This window comes from Ursus arctos, unplaced genomic scaffold (assembly GCF_023065955.2).
Source record: "Ursus arctos isolate Adak ecotype North America unplaced genomic scaffold, UrsArc2.0 scaffold_3, whole genome shotgun sequence".
Lineage (NCBI taxonomy): Eukaryota > Metazoa > Chordata > Mammalia > Carnivora > Ursidae > Ursus > Ursus arctos.
This window is the reverse complement of record NW_026622985.1, coordinates 90,086,253-90,105,258: the sequence shown is the minus strand read 5'-3', so window position 1 is coordinate 90,105,258 and position 19,006 is coordinate 90,086,253. Positions and strand designations below refer to the sequence as shown.

Genomic DNA, 19,006 nt, shown 5'->3' with positions numbered 1-19,006 from the left:
CAAAATATAGAAAAATCTAAAATGCAGTTTTTATATTCTCACCTCAAGAAGCTGGAACAGCAACAGAGGGACAGACCTAATCCACGCACGAGGAAGCAGTTCACCAAGATTAGAGAAGAAATCAATGAATTAGAAACCAGGAGTACAGTAGAGCAGATCAACAGAACTAAAAGCTTGTTCTTTGAGAGAATCAATAAAATTGACAGACCACTGGCAAGACTTATCTAAAAGAATAGAGAGAGGACCCAAATTAATAAAATTATGAATGAAAAAGGAGAGGTCACAACCAACACCAATGAAATTGGAAGGATTATTAGAAACTTTTATCAACAGCTATATGCCAATAAATTAAGCAATCTGGGAGAGATGGAGGCCTTCCTGGAAACCTATAAACTACCAAGACTGAAACAGGAAGAAACTGATTTTTTAAACAGGCCAATTAATTATGAAGATATTGAGTCAGTGATAAACAACCTTCCAAAAAACAAAACTCCAGGCGTGGACGGTTTTCCTGGGGAATTCTACCAAACATTCAAAGAAGAAATAATACCTATTCTCCTAGAGCTATTTCAAAAAATAGAAACAGAAGGAAAGCTACCAAACTCATTCTATGAGGCCAATATTACCTTGATCCTCAAACCAGGCAAAGACCCCATCAAAAAGGAGAATTACAGACCGATTTCCCTAATGAACATGGACGCCAAAATCCTCAACAAGATCCTGGCTAATAGAATCCAACAGTACATTAAAAGGATTATCCATCATGACCAAGTGGGATTCATCCCTGGGATGCAAGGGTGGGTCAACATTCACAAATCGATCAGTGTCTTAGATTTTACCCAGAAAGAAAAATTCAAAAATCATATGATTCTCTCAATAGATGCAGAAAAAGCATTTGACAAAATACAGCATCCTTTCCTGATTAAAACCCTTCAGAGTGTAGGGATAGAGGGTACATTCCTCAATCTCATAAAAACCATCTATGAAAAGCCTACAGCAAATATCATTCTCAATGGGGAAAAGCTGAAAGCCTTTCTCTTAAGATCAGGAACTCGACAAGGATGCCCACTCTTGCCATTATTATTCAACATAGTACTAGAAGTCCTTGCAACAGCAATCAGACAACAAAAAGGGATAAAAGGTATTCAAATCGGCAAAGAAGAAGTCAAACTGTCTCTCTTTGCAGATGACATGACACTCTACATGGAAAACCCAAAAGAATCCACTCCCAAACTATTAGAAGTTATAAAGCAATTCAGTAATGTGGCGGGATACAAAATCAATGCTCAGAAATCAGTTGCATTTCAATACACGAATAATGAGACTGAAGAAAGAGAAATTAGGGAATCCATCCCATTTACAATAGCACCAAAAACCATATGTTACCTTGGAATTAACTTAACCAGAGACGTAAAGGACCTATATTCTAGAAACTATAAATCACTCTTGAAAGACATTGAGGAAGACACAAAAAGATGGAAAAATATTCCATGCTCATGGATAGGAAGAATTAACATAGTTAAAATGTCCATGCTACCCAGAGCAATCTACACTTTCAATGCTATCCCGATCAAAACACCGATGACATTTTTCAAAGAACTGGAACAAATAGTCCTTAAATTTGTATGGAACCAGAAAAGGCCCTGAATCACCAAGGAACTGTTGAAAACGAAAAACAAAGCTGGGGGCATCACGTTGCCGGATTTCAAGCTGTACTACATAGCTGTGATCACAAAGACAGCATGGTACTGGCACAAAAACAGACACATAGACCAATGGAACAGAATAGAGAACCCAGAAATGGACCCTCAGCTCTTTGGGCAACTAATCTCTGACAAAGCAGGAAAAAACATCCGGTGGAAAAAAGACAGTCTCTTCAATAAATGGTGCTGGGAAAATTGGACAGCTACATGCAAAAGAATGAAACTTGACCACTCTCTCACACCATACACAAAGATAAACTCCAAATGGATGAAAGACCTTGATGTGAGATAAGACTCCATCAAAATCCTACAGGAGAACATAGGCAGCAACCTCTATGACATCGGCCATAGCAACCTTTTTCATGACACATCTCCAAAGGCAAGAGAAACAAAAGAAAAAATGAACTTGTGGGACTACATCAAGATTAAAAGCTTCTGCACAACCAAGGAAACAGTCAGAAAAACTAAGAGGCAGCCCACGGAATGGGAAAATATATTTGCAAATGATGCTACAGATAAAAGACTGGTATCCAAGATCTACAAAGAACTTCTCAAACTCAATACGCAAGAAACAAATAAACAAATCATAAAATGGGCAGAAGATATGAAAAGACACTTTTCCAATGATGACATACAAATGGATAACAGACACATGAAAAAATGTTCAAAATCAATAGCCATCAGGGAAATTCAAATCAAAACCACACTAAGATACCACCTTACACCAGTTAGAATGGCAAAAATTGACAAGGCAAGAAACAACAATTGCCGAGAGGATGTGGAGAAAGGGGATCCCTCCTACATTGTTGGTGGGAATGCCAGTTGGTACAGCCACTCTGGAAAACAGTGTGGAGCACTGGGTGTTATACGCAACTAATGAATCATCGAACTTTACATCAGAAACCAGGGATGTACTGTATGGTGACTACATAATTTAATAAAAAAACATTAAAATAAAAAAAAGAAGTGCAGAGGGCCGGGACCCAGAGTATTGGGGTTGGATTCCACTTTTACTTCTTAATAGATAACATAAGATGGAATCATAAAAAAATTATAAAGTTCAGCTTTTTAAAAAACAAAACAAAACAAAACACAAAAACAAAAACAAAAACAAAACAAAACAAAAGTTAAAAATTGAGCTACCCTATGACCCAGCCATTGCACTACTGGGTATTTACCCCAAAGATACAGACGTAGTGAAGAGAAGGGCCATATGCACCCCAATGTTCATAGCAGCATTGTCCACAATAGCTAAATCGTGGAAGGAGCTGAGATGCCCTTCAACAGATGACTGGATTAAGAAGTTGTGGTCCATATATACAATGGAATATTACACCGATATCAAAAAGAACGATTTCTCAACATTTGCTGAAACATGGGCGGCACTGGAGGAGATAATGCTAAGTGAAATAAGTCAAGCAGAGAAAGACAATTATCATATGATTTCTCTCATCTATGGAACATAAGAACTAGGAAGATCGGTAGGGGAAGAAAGGGATAAAGAAAGGGGGGGTAATCAGAAGGGGGAATGAAGCATGAGAGACTATGGACTCTGAGACACAAACTGAGGGCTTCAGAGGGGAGGGGGTGGGGGAATGGGATAGACTGGTGATGGGTAGTAAGGAGGGCACATATTGCATGGTGCATTGGGTGTTATACGCAACTAATGAATCATCGAACTTTACATCAGAAACCAGGGATGTACTGTACAGTGACTAACATAATATAATAAAAAAAACATTTTAAAAAATCAAAAAAAAAAAAAAAAGAAGGGGGAATGAAGCATGAGAGACTATGGACCCTGAGAAACAAACTGAGGGCTTCAGAGGGGAGGGGGGTGGGGAAATGGGATAGACGGGTGATGGGTAGTAAGGAGGGCACGTATTGCATGGTGCACTGGGTGTTATACGCAACTAATGAATCATCGAACTTTACATCAGAAACCAGGGAAGTACTATATGGTGACTAACATAATATAATAAAAAAAATTTAAAAAAATAAAGTGCACATAGAGGAGCACCTGGGTGGCTCAATTAGTTAAGTATCTGACTCTTGATTTCATTTCAGGTCATAATCTCAAGGTTGTGAAATTGTGCCCCGCATCAAGCTCCATGCTCAGCATGGAGATTCTCTCTGTCCCTCTCCATCTCCACCTGCCTCTCCCCCTGTTCTCTCTCTCTCTCTCTGTCTCTCCATCAAATAAATAAAAAAACTTAAAGTTCACATAGAACATTCTCCAGAACTGATCTCATGTGAGGCCACACAAGTCTCAACAAATTCAAAAAGAATGAAGTCATACCATGCATCTTTTCTGACCACAATACTACGAAACTAGAAATCAACCACAAGAAAAAATCTAGAAAGGACACAAATACATGGAGGTTAAATAACAGGCTGCTAAACAATGAACGGGTAAAGGAAAGAATCAAAGAGAAAATTAAAAAATGCATGGGCGCAAATGAAAATGAAAACACAACAGTACAAAACTCTTTGGGATGCAGCAAAAACTGTTCTAAGACTCCAGTTAGTAGCAATATAGGTCTACCTCAAAAAGCGAGAAAAACTCAAATAAACAACCTAACTTTACACCTAAAAGAGCTAGAAAAGGAAGAATAAACAAACCAAAAAACAGTAAAAAAAAAAAAAAAAAAGAAAGAAAGAAAGAAAGAAAGAAAGAAAGAAAGAAAGAAAGAAAAGAGAAAAAAGAAAGAAAAGAAAGATTAGAGGAGAAATAAATGAAATTGAAATTAAACAATCAGAGAATAGATCAATAAAACCTTGAGTTGGTCCTTTGAATAGAGTGACAAAATTGATAAACCTTAACAAGATTAAGTGAAACACAGAGAGAGGGTGGGAGGGAGAGAAAGGTGGAGGGAAAGAGAGAGAGAAAGAGAGAACTCAAATAAACAAAATCAAAAATAAAAGAGAAGGGGGCGCCTGGGTGGCACAGCGGTTAAGCGTCTGCCTTCGGCTCAGGGCGTGATCCCGGCGTTATGGGATCGAGCCCCACATCAGGCTCCTCCGCTATGAGCCTGCTTCTTCCTCTCCCACTCCCTCTGCTTGTGTTCCCTCTCTCGCTGGCTGTCTCTATCTCTGTCAAATAAATAAATAAAATCTTTTTTAAAAAAATAAAAGAGAAGAAATAATCAACACCACAGAAATACAAAGCATTAGAAGAGAATATTATGAAAATTATATGTCAACAAATTGGACCACCTAGAAGAAATGATAATTCCTAGAACATAGCCTCCCAAAACTGAATTAAGAAGAAATAGAAAAATTTGAACAGACTGATTACCAGCAAAGAAACTGAATCAGTAATCAAAAAATTCCCAACAAACAAAAGTCCAGGACCAGATAGCCTCATAAATGAATTCTAACAAACATTTAAAGAAAGATAAATACCTATTCTTCTCAAAATAGTCCAAGAAATAGAAGGCAAAGGAAACCTTCAAAAATGCATTCTATGAGGCCAGCATTTCCATGATACCAAAAGAGATAAAGATACTACAAAAAAAGAGAATTACAAGCCAATATCTCTGATGAACATAGGTGTAAAAATCCTCCACAAAATATTAGCAAACCAAATCCAACAATATGTTAAAAACATCACTCACCATGATAAAGTGGGATTTACTCCTAGGATGCAAGGGTAGTTGAATCTTTACCAGTCCATCAAGGTGATACATCACTTCAACAAGAGAAAGGATAAAAACCATATGGTCATTTCAAAAGATGCAGAAAAAGCATTTGACAAAGTACAACATCCATTCATGATAAAAAAAAAAAAAACCCTCAACAAAGTGGGTTTAGAGAGAACATACCTCAATATAATAAAGGCCATATATGAAATAACGCAACTAACATCATACTTAATGGTGGAAAACTGAGAACTTATTCTCAGGAACAAGACAAGAATGTCCACTCTCACCACCTTTATTCAACATAGTACTGACGTCTTAGCCATAGCAATCAGACAAGAAAAGAAATAAAAGGCATCCAAACAGGTCGGGAAGAAGTCAAACGTTCACTATTTGCAGATGACATGATACTATATATATAAACCCCAAAAGACTCCACCAAAAACTACCAACTGATAAATGAATTCACTAAGATTGCAAGATACAACATCAATATACAGAAATTCATTGCATTTCTAGATACTATAATTAAGTAGGAGAGAAATTAAGAAAACAATCCCATTTATAATTGCACCAAAAATACTAATACCTAGGAATAAACTTAACCAAGGAGATGAAAGACCTGTACTTTGAAAACTATAAAAGACTGATGAAAGTAATTGAAGAGGACACAAGCAAATGGGATGATATTCCACACTCCTGGATTGAAAGAACAAATATTATTAAAATGTCCGTACAACCCAAAGCCATCTACAGATTGACTGCAATCCCTACCAAAAAACCAACAGCTATACACAAGTAATGAATTGTTGAATACTACATCAAAAACTAATGATATACTATATGTTGGCTAATTGAACATAACAATAAAACAAATAAATAAAAATAAAGTTCCACAACACACATGCACACACACAAAACCAACATCATGTTTCACAGAACTAAAACAAATCATCTCAGACTTTGTATGGAACCACAAAAGACCCTAAATAGCCAAAGCAATCTTGACAAAGAAGAACAAAACTGGAGGTATCATAACGCCACATTTCAACATATAGTACAAAGCTGTAGTGATCAAACAGTATAGTACTGGCACAAAACTAGGCTCATAGATCAACAGAACAGAATAGAAAGCTGATAAATAAACCCATGCTTATATAGCCAGTTAATCTTCAATAAAGGAGGCAAGAATATGCAATGGGAAAGACAGTATCTTCAACAAATGGTGTTGGAGAGCTACATGCAAAAGAATGAATGAAACTGGACCACTTTCATACGTAGATACATAAAAATAAAGTCAAAATGGATTAAAGACCTAAATGTGAAACCTAAAACCATAAAAATCCTAGAAGAGAGCACAGGCAGTCATTTCTCTGACATCAGCTGTAACAACATTTTTCTAGATCTGTCTCCTGAGGCAAGGGAAACAAAAATAAAAATACACTATTGGGACAACATCAAAATAAAAAGTGTCTGCACAGCAAAGGAAACAGTGAACAAAACTAAAAATCAACCTACTCAATGGGAGAAGATATTTGTAAATGACATGACAGTTAAAGAGATGGTATCCAAGATCTATAAAGAACTTATCAAAATCAACACCCAAAAAATAAATAATCCAGTCAAGAAATGGGCAGAAGACATGAACAGATATTTCTCCAAAGAAGACATTCAAATGGCCAACAGACACATGAAAAAATGCTCCACATCACTGGCCATCAGGGAAATACATATCAAAACCACAATGAGATACCACCTCATACCTGTCAGAATGGCTAAAATTAACAAGACAGGAAACAACAAATGTTGGCAAAGATGTGGAGAAAGGGAAACCCTCTTACACTGTTGGTGGGAATGCAAGCTGGTACAGCCACTCTGGAAAACAGTACGGAGGTTCCCCAGGACGTTAAAAATAGAGCAATCCTACGACCCAGCAATTGCACTACTGGGTATTTACCCCAAAGATATAGATGCAGTAGGGGCGCCTGGGTGGCACAGCGGTTAAGCGTCTGCCTTCGGCTCAGGGCGTGATCCCGGAGTTGTGGGATCGAGCCCCACGTCAGGCTCCTCTGCTGGGAGCCTGCTTCTTCCTCTCCCACTCCCCCTGCTTGTGTTCCCTCTCTCGCTAGCTGTCTCTATCTCTATCGAATAAATAAATAAAATCTTTAAAAAAAAAAAAAGATATAGATGCAGTAAAAAGAAGGGGCATATGCACCCCAATATTCATAGCAGCAATGTCCACAATAGCCAAACTGTGGAAGGAGCCAAGATGTCCTTCAACAGATGAATGGATTAAAAAGATGTGGTTCATATATATACAATGGAATATTACTCAGCCATCAGAAAGGATGAATATCTACCATTTACATTGAAGTGGTTGGAACTAGAGGGTATTATGCTAAGTGAAATAAGTCAAGCAGACAAAGACAATTATATGGTTTCACTTATATGCAGAACATAAAGAATAGTGCGGAGGATCATAGGGGAAAGGAGGGAAAACTGAATGGGAAGAAATCAGAGAGGGATACAAACCATGAAGAGGCTACTGACTCCAGGAAACAAACTGAGGGTTGTGGCAAGAGAGGTGTGTGGGGGGATGGGGTGAATGGGTGATGGGCATTAAGGAAGCCACGTGATGTGATTAGCACTGGGTGCTATACGCAACTGATGAATCATTGAACACTACAACTGAAACTAATGATGTACTATATGTGGGCTAATTGAATTTAAATTTTAAAAAATATTAGTTTCCAAAATATAAAAAGAATTTTAACTCAACAATAAAAGAACAATTCAATTTAAAATGGGCAGAAGACATGAACAGATATTTCTCTAAAGAAAACAAACAAATGGTCATCAGATAAGTGAAAAGATGCTCAACATCACTTATCATCAGGGAAATGCAAATCAAAACTATAATGAGATATCATCTCACACCTGTCAAAATGGCAAAAATCAGAAACATAAGAAACAACAAGTGTTGGCAAGGATGTGGAGAAAAAGGAACACTCTGGCACTGTTGGTGGGAATACAAACTGGTGTAGCCCCTGTGGAAAATAGTATGGAGGGTCCTCAAAAAATCAAAGATAGAATTACCATATGACCCAGTAATTCTGCTACTATATATTAACCCAAAGAATACAAAAACACTAATTCAATAAGATATATGCATCCTTATGTTTATTGTAGCATTATTTACAACAGCCAAATTATGGAAACAGCCCATGTGTCTATCAATAAATGAAGGGATAAAGAAGCAGCCTTTATATATATATATATATATATATATATATATATATATATATATATATATATATATATACACACACACACACACACACAGCCTACATATATATATATATATGAATATTACTCAGCCATAAAAAAGAATAAAATTTTGCCATTTGCAACAGCATAGATGGATCTAGACAGTATAATGCTATGTGAAATAAGTCAGAGAAAGACAAATAGCATATCATTTCACTCATATGTTGAATTTAAGAAACAAAACAAAGAAAAAATGAGATAAACCAACAAATGGACTCAACTATAGAGAGCAAACTGGTGGGGAGATGGGTGAAATAGGTGGTGGGGATTATGAGTACACTTGTCGTGATGAGCACCGAGAAATGTACGGAGCCATTGAATCACTACATTGTACACCTGAAACTAATACAACACTATGTGTTAACTATACTAGAATTAAATTTTTTAAATTTTTTTAAAAAAGTTAAAGAAGACTGATAAAAGATATTTCCAACATGCATATAAGATAATATCAGATAAGTCCTCTCAATATCTAAAGAACCCCTGTATGTCATCACAAAGTGACCAAAGGCACAGGTAGAAAAATGTGAAACTCCGTATCTCCTCCCCTATATTTATCCCATTTTCTACATTCAGCTAAACAAACTTTACAGAGTATCTGGACTTAAGTAAATATTCATCTGCTAAAAATAATGAGATATTTACATAAACAATCAAACCTTCCAGGCACTTAAAAGCAGGAGTTTAATTAACCCTAAGACACTGGAAAAACAGAGAATAACTTTACTTCTTTTATTTTTTTTTAATATTTTTTTATTATATTATGTTAGTCACCATACAGTACATCCCTGGTTTTTGATGTAAAGTTCGATGATTCATTAGTTGCGTATAACACCCAGTGCACCATGCAATACGTGCCCAATTGATAATACAGGATTTCTCATTCATAACACATTCTCATGAAACACATACCAAAACAATAGAAAATGCTATGCAGTTGGGGGGCTTGGGGGGGCTCAGTCACTTAAGCATCCAACTCCTGGTTTTGGCTCAGGTAGTTATTTCAGCATCCTGAGATGAGCTCAGTAACCGGCTCCACGCTCAGCATGGAGTCCACTTGTCCCTCTCCCTCTGCTCCTCCCCCGGCTCTCACTCTCTCTCTCTCTCTCATATGTAAATAAAATTATTGAAAAAAAAGTTATGCAGTAGAAAAACTTCTTCCACTCTTACTCCTAACAGCCCCGTGGTATCAGTTACCCACACTGCCTTCCAGAATTTTCTTCATGTAATTATGCAAATATGAATAACTGTATACACATACATACTGTGAACTGATTACCATAATAAAGTAGTTAACACATCCAACAGCTCACACAATTACTTTTTATTTTGTAATGAGAATATTTAAGATCTATTCTATCAGCAACTTTCAAGTATACAATGCAGTGTAGTTTACTGTAGTCACCATGCTGTACCTTGGATCCCAGACCTTACCCATCTTAGAACTAGGGGTTTGTTCCCTTTGACCAACGTCTCCAAATTTCCCCCATTCCCCAGCCCCTGGCAACTACCAGTCCATTCTCTATTCCATGAGTTTGGTTATTTAAATTCCAAGTGTTAAGTGAGATTGTACAATATTTGTCTTTGTCTGATTTATTTCACTTGATGTAATGCCCTCAAGGTTTATCCACGTCACTATCTTGCTATCCATGTTGTTAGCAAAGGACGAGATTCGCTTTTTTATCGTTGAATAATATTTCACTTTTCATTCATGGATTAACGGATTAGATAAATCACTGATTGATATCAGGAGAAAACGATCTTCTAGCAGTCCAGCTAGCGATTCTGAGTGATTCTAGTGATTCAGAGGCTTTCTCAGAACTTGTATGGATACACTTGCTTCTTGAGCCCTCTTGTGGCCAAATGCTTAAGCTTGTTTGTCCTCTAGATCATGCAGTGCCCCAGACCAGGTGTCTTTTGCTTTCCCAAAAGAAAGAGCTAATGCTCGAGTTTGTGGTTTCTCTTTGGTCTGCAGATTTGGGCTAAGTGTCTGTGATGTTCACTAGCCTTCAGCCACAGCTCAATCAACCTGCATTGATTCTGGAGGCCAGGGTGAGGTATAGTACTGGGGGTGCCCATGGGGCAGTTGGGGGGGTTCTGCAGCAAGGCATCCCCAGTGGCTGGTGTGGAGGTGTTTTTACCTGGTCAAAGTGACAATAAAGTATGATGCTGGAATAAAAGCATCCAAAATAGCTTACCTCATATGAGTTCTCTGTTAGAAGGATTTTGGAAAGTCTGCCCCATCCAAACTTGATAGCAAACCAAGCCTGCAGAGCACAAAGCACAAGATATAATTTATTGTTAGGTTTATGATATCAGTAAAGATATACAAGCAGGAAAAAGAAAGAGTGAGTATTGAAGCAGAATTTTAAAATAAGGCAATTATTAACTAAAGGAAAAACTACTTGATAAGCTAAGAAATAGCTGTATATTGTTTCTAAGCATATACTAGCAAAAGAAACAGTTGGACAAAGTCACCCCTGAAGAGTATGAAAACACCATGGATCAGAAGGGGAAGAGCAACAGTCTGATGATTCACTATACAAATCATTTACAATTATTTGATATTTTTTCTTTTTTATTGTGATAAAAAATACATAACACAAATTTACCATTTTTAACCATTTTAAATGTACAGTTCAGTAGCATTAGGTACATTCACATTGTGGTGCAACCATCACCACTACCCATCTCCAGAACACTACCATCCTAAGCTGAAACTTGGTACCCATTAATTACTACCTCCCACTTTCCCTCTCCCCAAGCCCCTGCTACTCACTATTCTACTTTCTGTCTCTATCAACTTCACTATTCTAGGTACCTTGAATAAATGGAACCATACCACATTTGTCCCTTTTTTGTGTGGCTTATTTCACTTAGCAATGTTTTCAAGGATCATGTATGCTAGAGCATGTATCAGAATTTCATTGCTTTTTCAGTCTGAATAAAATTCCATTGTATGTTTACACCATGTTTTGTTTATAAATTCATTTGGTAGACTCTGAGTCATTTCTGCTTCTTGACAATTGTGATTAATGCCGCTATGATAGTGAATAAAGTTTCTGTCCTTTTATTTTGAATTCTTAAGAGTTATTAATAGTGAATTTTATGAATATTTTGGTGTAAAAGTAACTGTTCAGATATGGCATGTGAATAGGGAAATCTCCAGGGTTTGGTCAACTCCTCTGATTCAGAGTCTATAATAAGCAGCACGTAATTGCTAACTACTGCTGGTGTACCTGAGAGGGACACATGACATCAGGCACAGTTTCCAAACACAATACTGGCACATTGTATTGGAAAGTTTGGGGGATGCAAGAAACATGGATAAGGACTCTAAAATACTAGAATGGCCTGAAAATAGTATATGGCCTCTTAGAAGTTGTAAACCCTATTAGACAATGGTATTATGGTAATATGAAGGTATAAAATGTAAAGGAAAACCCACTGTGCATGTGGATAGAAGACAAAGGAGCAAGCCTAGCATCGCAGAGGAAAGACAAGTATGCCTACATTTGAAATGAGACCTAAAGAAAAAGTATCAGAGACAGAAGAAGGAACAGGAGTTGACCTCCTACCCTCAAAGAACCCCTACTCACCCCATGGTGAGGCAGAAAGTTTACAATCATATATAAATGGAGGGAATCTTATATTGCAGGGCTTTAATAACTTAACTATAGATTTGACACAGTCCCAATCACTATCCCAACAAGCTTTTTTGAGTTCTGGACAAACTGACTCTAAAATGTATATGGCGTGAGAAATTGTAGACTCTGGGAAACAAACTGAGGGCTTCAGAGGGGAAGGGGGTGGGGGATTGGGATGAGCCAGTGATGGGTATTAAGGAGGGCACATATTGCATGATGCACTGGGTGTTATACACAAATAATGAATCATGGAACATTACATCAAAAACTAAGGATCTACTGTATGGTGACTAACATAACATAATAAAAAATTATTATTAAAAAAGTAATAAAAAAATAAAGGGCTTAGACTTGGAAAAAAAATAAAATAAAATTTATATGTCAAGAGAATGGTAATAGAACAGCCAAATACTTTTGAAAAAGAAGAGACATTTCTTATATCATTTATTTATATCACATATTAATCGATCCACAGATATATAAAAATTCATCTAAATATGCATGCACAGATGCTCCAACACGAATTCAGTACCATGTGCCTGATTCTAGCCTTCTCCTCTTGCTTCTCTGTAACTTACCTATCCACAGTGACAGACCCAGCTCCCACTATTTGTTATATTTTATTCATTCATCTGTACTATATATGTACAGAATTTCAGAAATGTTAACTCATACACCCAGCTAGAAACAACATTATTAACGATACTATTATGATGGTACATGGATCCCTTGATTAACATAGTCTTACACATTCCAGTCAAAACACTATTTTTCAGTTTTGTAGATCACATCCCTTTTTCCCCAGCCCCTTCAGTGAGGTCATGACATACATGTGTTATGTTGGGAAGGCAGTCTCATGTGCACAGTCTTTGACCCCTGCTTAGCCACATGAGAATGGCAGAAACATTGACAGTGGTGGTGTGGGAGTAAAGGGGCTGGGACGGGACAATGTAGGAACTGAGATGTGGATTAGTAAGCTCTCTGTAGAGCTGGAAGACAGCTTGGTAAACTTGGTCTTTGTTGGGGGGAGGGGGAACGGAAGACAGAAATGTAGCTGAGAGAGAAAAGAGATGGAATGCCCTGGTGTGTCAGGATTGGACAACGTGAGGAAAGCAGGGAGAAATGCCAGGGGCAACTACTTTTCTACCCTCCCTGTACTCCTGCCTCAGCCCAGGAGCACAGCAAGGTCAGCTCACCCTCATCAGTTCAGGTCCTAGAACTCAGCCCATTGCCTTTCCACATTTGGGGCTGGCATGATAATGGGAGTCGTGCCAGACAAGAAAATACCTCTTTCCAAGACCCTCCCTCCTCACCATGACAAAGCCCACCAATTAGAGACATGCCTGAATTAACACACATCTGGCCCTGAGGTTGGGAAGGAGGCAAGGTTGTGAAGTGAGTTTGCTCTCACAACTGCCAGTCAGGAAGATCTACAGGTAGGTAGTGTCCCTGATGGACCTGGGGCCAAGAACCTCAAGAAAAGGTTGGAGTCTGAGGCAGGGCTTGGGGTCATTCACAAAAGAAACAGAGAGTGCTTTAGGCATTGAAAAAATCATGAATGCACAGGACAACATATGGGAAGATGACCCAGCATCTAGTATCAAACACATAGGTCAACTGCCACAGGATGAATTGTAGTTTTCCTGATTTCCCACTCAAAAAGCTGAGTGTTCTCAAAAAAAAAAAAAAATCACACATATTTTGTACATTTATACCTGTTAAATTTATATTTTAAGATGTATTATAACTACAGAAGAGTGCATAAACATATGCATCCAGTTAAAAAACAATAATGAGTTCTCCCATGTAGGAATCATCTGATTATACATTGGAACACTGTCCGTAACTTAAAATTCCCTTGAAGAATATTGTAGAATTCCCTTGTACATCAGAAACAACTTGGTTTTGAAAAGGATCATTTCAATTTGAATTATTACTTTCAGGTTAGTCAGGTCCATGATGATGAGTCCATGATTGTCCTTAGGACACAGCTAATCCTTGAGGAGTTGACAGCAGCGTTTCATGACATCTCGAAAGGCCTCCATGAATTTGTCATTCCGGAGGGTGAAGATGAATGGGTTCAGAAAAGGGGTCACCACTAAAACCATCAGTGAAGCTACCCTGTTGTAATCGGCTGCCTGAGTTTGCTTGGGTTTCACATAGAGAAACAAGCAGGTGCCATAGCCGATCACGACACAAGTGAAGTGGGACGCACAGGTAGAGAAGGCTTTCCTCTGCCCAGAGGCGGAGGGGATCCTGAGGATGGTGGAGATGATGTAGGTGTAGGAGATGATTGTAGGGATCAAAGAACCAAAGAGAACAAAAACAGCCATTAAGAATAGGATAAACTCTATGAAAACGGTATTATTGCAGGATAGTTTGAGCAATTGCCCTCGGTCACAGAAGAAATTGTTCACCACGTTTGATTTGCAGAAGGTAAGCTGAAATGTGGCATACACTGGCCAGATTTCAAAAAGGAACCCAAACACCCATGACACAACCACCACCCAGATGCAGGTGCAGCTGTTCATAATGATGTTGTACCTCAGAGGGTTACAGACAGCCACATAACGGTCCACAGCCATCGCGCCCAGCAATGCAAACTCTGTGGTCCCCAGAGACAGATACAGGAAGAGCTGGGTGACACACGCAGCCAGAGATATTGTCTGCATCCCAGGGAGCAGCAACCCCCAAAGCATCACAGGCACGATAATAGTTGTAACCAAGATCTCCAAGGCAGAGAGATGACCAAGGAAGAAATACATGGGGGACCGCAGACGTTTATCAACACACACAATCACAATGATGACCGTGTTTCCCATTAATGTCACTGAGTAGAAGAAGAAGAAGGTAGCAAAGAGGAGACGGTGTAGTTCTTTGGAGCCAGGGAAGCCAAGGAGATAAAATTCAGTGGCACTAGAGTGATTCGCCAACATTTAGTTCTGAGCTCTTATTTCTTATGAAACCTAAAGAGCAAAGGAGAGAAAACAGGCTTCTAATTTCAAAAAGATTAAGGACAATTCCAATTTGAGCAAGTATATCCTATTCCTAGAATCCACAACATAATGCTACTATTTTCTATACAAGATTGGTGTTTCAGTGGATGAATGGATAAAGAAGTTGTGGTTCATAAAGACAATGGAATATTACTCAGCCATCAGAAGGAGGAATATCTACCATTTACATCAAGGCGGGTGGAACTGGAGGGTATTATGCTAAGTGAAATAAGTCAAGCAGAGAAAGACAATTATATGGCTTCACTCGTATGCAGAACATAAGGAATAATGTGGAGGATCATAGGGGAAAGGAGGGAAAACTGAATGGGAAGAAATCAGAAAGGGAGACAAACCATATGAGACTCTTGACTCCGGGAAACAAACTGAGGGTTGTGGAAAGGGAGGTGTGGGAGGACAGGGTAACTGGGTGATGGGCATTAAGGAGAGCGCGTGATGTGATGACCACTGGGTGTTATACTGAACTGATGAATCATTGAACATTATATCAAAAACCATTGAATTTAAATTTAAAAAAAAAGATTGGTGCTAAATGTTTTATGAATGACATGTATAATATATGAAGGTAAATGTATATGCTGAAGATGAGCAATAGCCACCAACACACCCTAGGCATGAGAACCCACCCACCCCTGCCTCTACTCTTGCCTCTCAATTCACCAGCCATCCTGCCTCCGACTATACTCTCACCTTCTACCCTATTTCCCTGACCATAATATGCTCATTTATATCACCACCCCTTGAATGCCCTAAAGTGTCTTCTCTGCCTCTTATATCCATGTCCTGCAAAATCCTGCTACATTTCAACAATTATAAAAGTAGCTAATCCCAATCTTAGCTAATCACAACCAGATATGCTTACTCCTTTGTATCCTCTAAACATAGGCTCCATTTGCATATATTCAGGTTAAGTTTCTCCCTCAATTATATTATCAACTTTGTGGTGGTGTTATCAAGTGGGAACTCTCTAGGACATTGTCATAAGAGCTATTTTGAGACAAAATATTGAGTCTCCCTGACTTCTGGAGAGCTGGCTGCCTGGAGGGGATTATCCACTTCTTCCTCCTTATTCTCATGATAAAAGCCTTTCTCCATTTCTCATTTCAGTGAACATATATTCTCCAAGCAGGTAGAGTCTCCCCAGCTCCCCATTAGTGACCTCTAACTCTAAGATTTTGATTCCCCTAGTCAGTAATTGACAACAGGGAGGGAGGGGTCCAGAAGGAACTCCTACCTGTACTGCAGTCTCCACCCTGGGACCAGAAGACAAGAAAACACCTGTGATGGGGTGCCTGGGTGGCACAGTTGTTAAGCGTCTGCCTTCGGCTCAGGGCGTTATCCCGGCGTTCTGGGATCGAGCCCCACACCAGGCTCCTCCACTAGGAGCCTGCTTCTTCCTCTCCCACTCCCCCTGCTGTGTTCCCTCTCTCACTGACTCTCTCTCTGTCAAATAAATAAATAAATAATCTTTAAAAAAAAAAAAAAAAAGAAAGAAAGAAAGAAAGAAAGAAAACACCTGTGATATAGAGGCAAAATCCTCCATATTCCCTGGGTCTCAAATCTCTACTTCCAGCATGCAGACAAGACCTCCAAATGGGCAGCCTATCCCTCTAACCAAACTGCCATGGGGTCAGTCCCACTGAGCAACTTGGAAAATTCCAAAGAGCACATCTGCTTATCTATGACCTTCTATTTTCCCCAGAGCCAAAAGGTAATGAAAAATTTAGAAGACACCAATAGAGATCATACCGAGTTCCTCCGAAGGACTGGGCTCCTTCCCTCACCACATGCAGGTCTTTGCTCAAAGATATCCTCTCTACAAACCATTTCCACCTTCATCCTCTCCAAAACAATATATGCACAATTTCACTCTCTAACCTCTTTAGGCTGTATTTTTCTTTCTATATGGCTCTCATCAATACCTCAAATTATAGTATATATTTACTTGTTTGTTATTTTTATCATCAAAATCCCAAATCAGAATGAAGTACCTTGAAGCAACCTCTTTACGTTTCTTTTTTTTTTTTTTTTTTGGTTCAGAAAAATAAATTTATTTTTTTTTATTTTTTAATAATGATTTTTTATTATATTATGTTAGTCACCATACCCTCTTTACGTTTCTTGTATTACCACCTGTGACAAGAACAGTCTGACAAAGTATATATTCTATAAATATTTTAAATGAATATATCAATTAATAGATCAAAGAAGAAATCAATGAAGAAATGAAGAGCATCCAACCTGACTACCTTTCTCTCCATTCGCTCTTCCCCAAAGCACTGCCCAGTCAACCTGCAGTCTCTCTTCCAGGAGATCCCCAACAAGATGGCAAGCAGATGTAAGGAAGACAGGATGAAAAATGAGAGAGCAGGGATTCAGGTGGTGGCAGAGTGTGCCCATTGCCAGCACAGGCACCATCAACCTGCCCTTTGCTATGGAGGGATGATCTGATGGAGAGCCATCTACTCTGTAGCTCCCTTGGTTCACTCTTCAGGCTCTAGGTGTCCTTGTTCTATATGGCAGCCAAGCCTAGACCCTCTCATGATAATGCTCTTCTACTCTCTCCTTCACTAAATGGGATACCTGGATGACACTCACCTCCAGAGATGGGGACTGGACAGAAAAGTTCTATTGCTCTTCAGGCATCAACCCAAGCTACCCATGGCTAGTAAAGAGCCATGCTTAGGAGGCAGGGGAAGCTCCTGCTGTCTCCACTCATGACAAAGAACACCATCCACACACAGGAGCTTAGGAAAAACTCCAGAAGTAGTGCTGGGAGGAATCCACCTATCTCCCCTTCCCTCATTTCCTCTGCCTCCTTCTTTCTCTACCTTGTCTATCCCCAAGGATAGTTATACACTGAGGAATAATTTGCACACTTTCAGAGACACACTAGGGATGTAGTCAAGGAAAAGCTAAAGAAACTTTCAGTCTTCCCTCCTGAGGATAATCAAGTTTTAGATCCTGGAAAAGTTCTGTGCGTTGGGTACACTTTAAAACTCCTGCTCAGAATTTCTCAATGTCCAGGCTGCCTTCCTTCCAGACCCTTACTCATCACAACAACCAAGCTGTGAGCAATCAGTCCCCTAATCTGCTCTGTGCTTCTCCCTGACTCCATTTATCCCTACAGAGCTTAAGCTACCCCCAAGCTGATGAGTCTACTAATGCGTACAAACGACACACATCAAAAACCTAGAGGTCACTAAATCTTCTCCATCTCCAAGGTTTCATAGAACACATCTTTCCCAAAGGATCTGCACACTCTCCACCACATACCCTCCATCCACAGTTATGAGAGCCTGGTAAGAGAGAGAGGGGACCTGCCACCTACTCCAAACTTACATTCTGTTAAATCCACAGCCCATTCCAGGCCTTCCATCATTTATCCAACTGTGGTTGTTCAGCCATACATTTCCCTTCAGTCTTCAAATGCTCTCAGGTCACCTCCCTGTGCTGCTTGAATTGAGGGGTCAAAGTGAAGACACAATATTCAGAATCAACAACAACAATAAAATACTACATAAAAGTGAGGATGGGTGGGATTTGGGGTAAAATAGCAAAATCACACTTAAAATATTTACTCTTACACTTTGTAAAACAACTGTCATTTTTCATAAAATTAGTCAGGTCAATTTTTAAAAATCAAATGGAAGGGTATAATGTAAAGTGTAAAT

The 19,006-nt window shown here is 38.8% G+C and overlaps 2 protein-coding genes across 2 annotated transcripts in view; both read right to left on the bottom strand.

Moving 5' to 3' along the window:
- Window positions 1-5,396, bottom strand: part of MGAM (maltase-glucoamylase) — a 257,231-nt gene extending 251,835 nt beyond the window's left edge. The window contains exon 1 of the mRNA XM_057304088.1: window positions 5,321-5,396. The gene's annotated coding sequence lies outside the window, so the exon portion shown is untranslated. The remainder of the gene's footprint in view (window positions 1-5,320) is intronic.
- Window positions 5,397-14,204: 8,808 nt separating this feature from the next.
- On the bottom strand, window positions 14,205-15,294 carry LOC113265261 (olfactory receptor 9A4-like). Its single transcript, XM_026512452.4, has one exon. It carries the CDS (start codon window positions 15,252-15,254, stop codon window positions 14,310-14,312), a length of 945 nt encoding a protein of 314 aa, XP_026368237.3. The 5' UTR covers window positions 15,255-15,294; the 3' UTR covers window positions 14,205-14,309.
- Between the last annotated feature and the right edge of the window lie 3,712 nt (window positions 15,295-19,006).

Excerpts from the sequence above, each read along its gene's own strand:
- LOC113265261 (XM_026512452.4), bottom strand. The coding sequence starts at position 15,254 with ATGTTGGCGAATCACTCTAGTGCCACTGAATTTTATCTCCTTGGCTTC.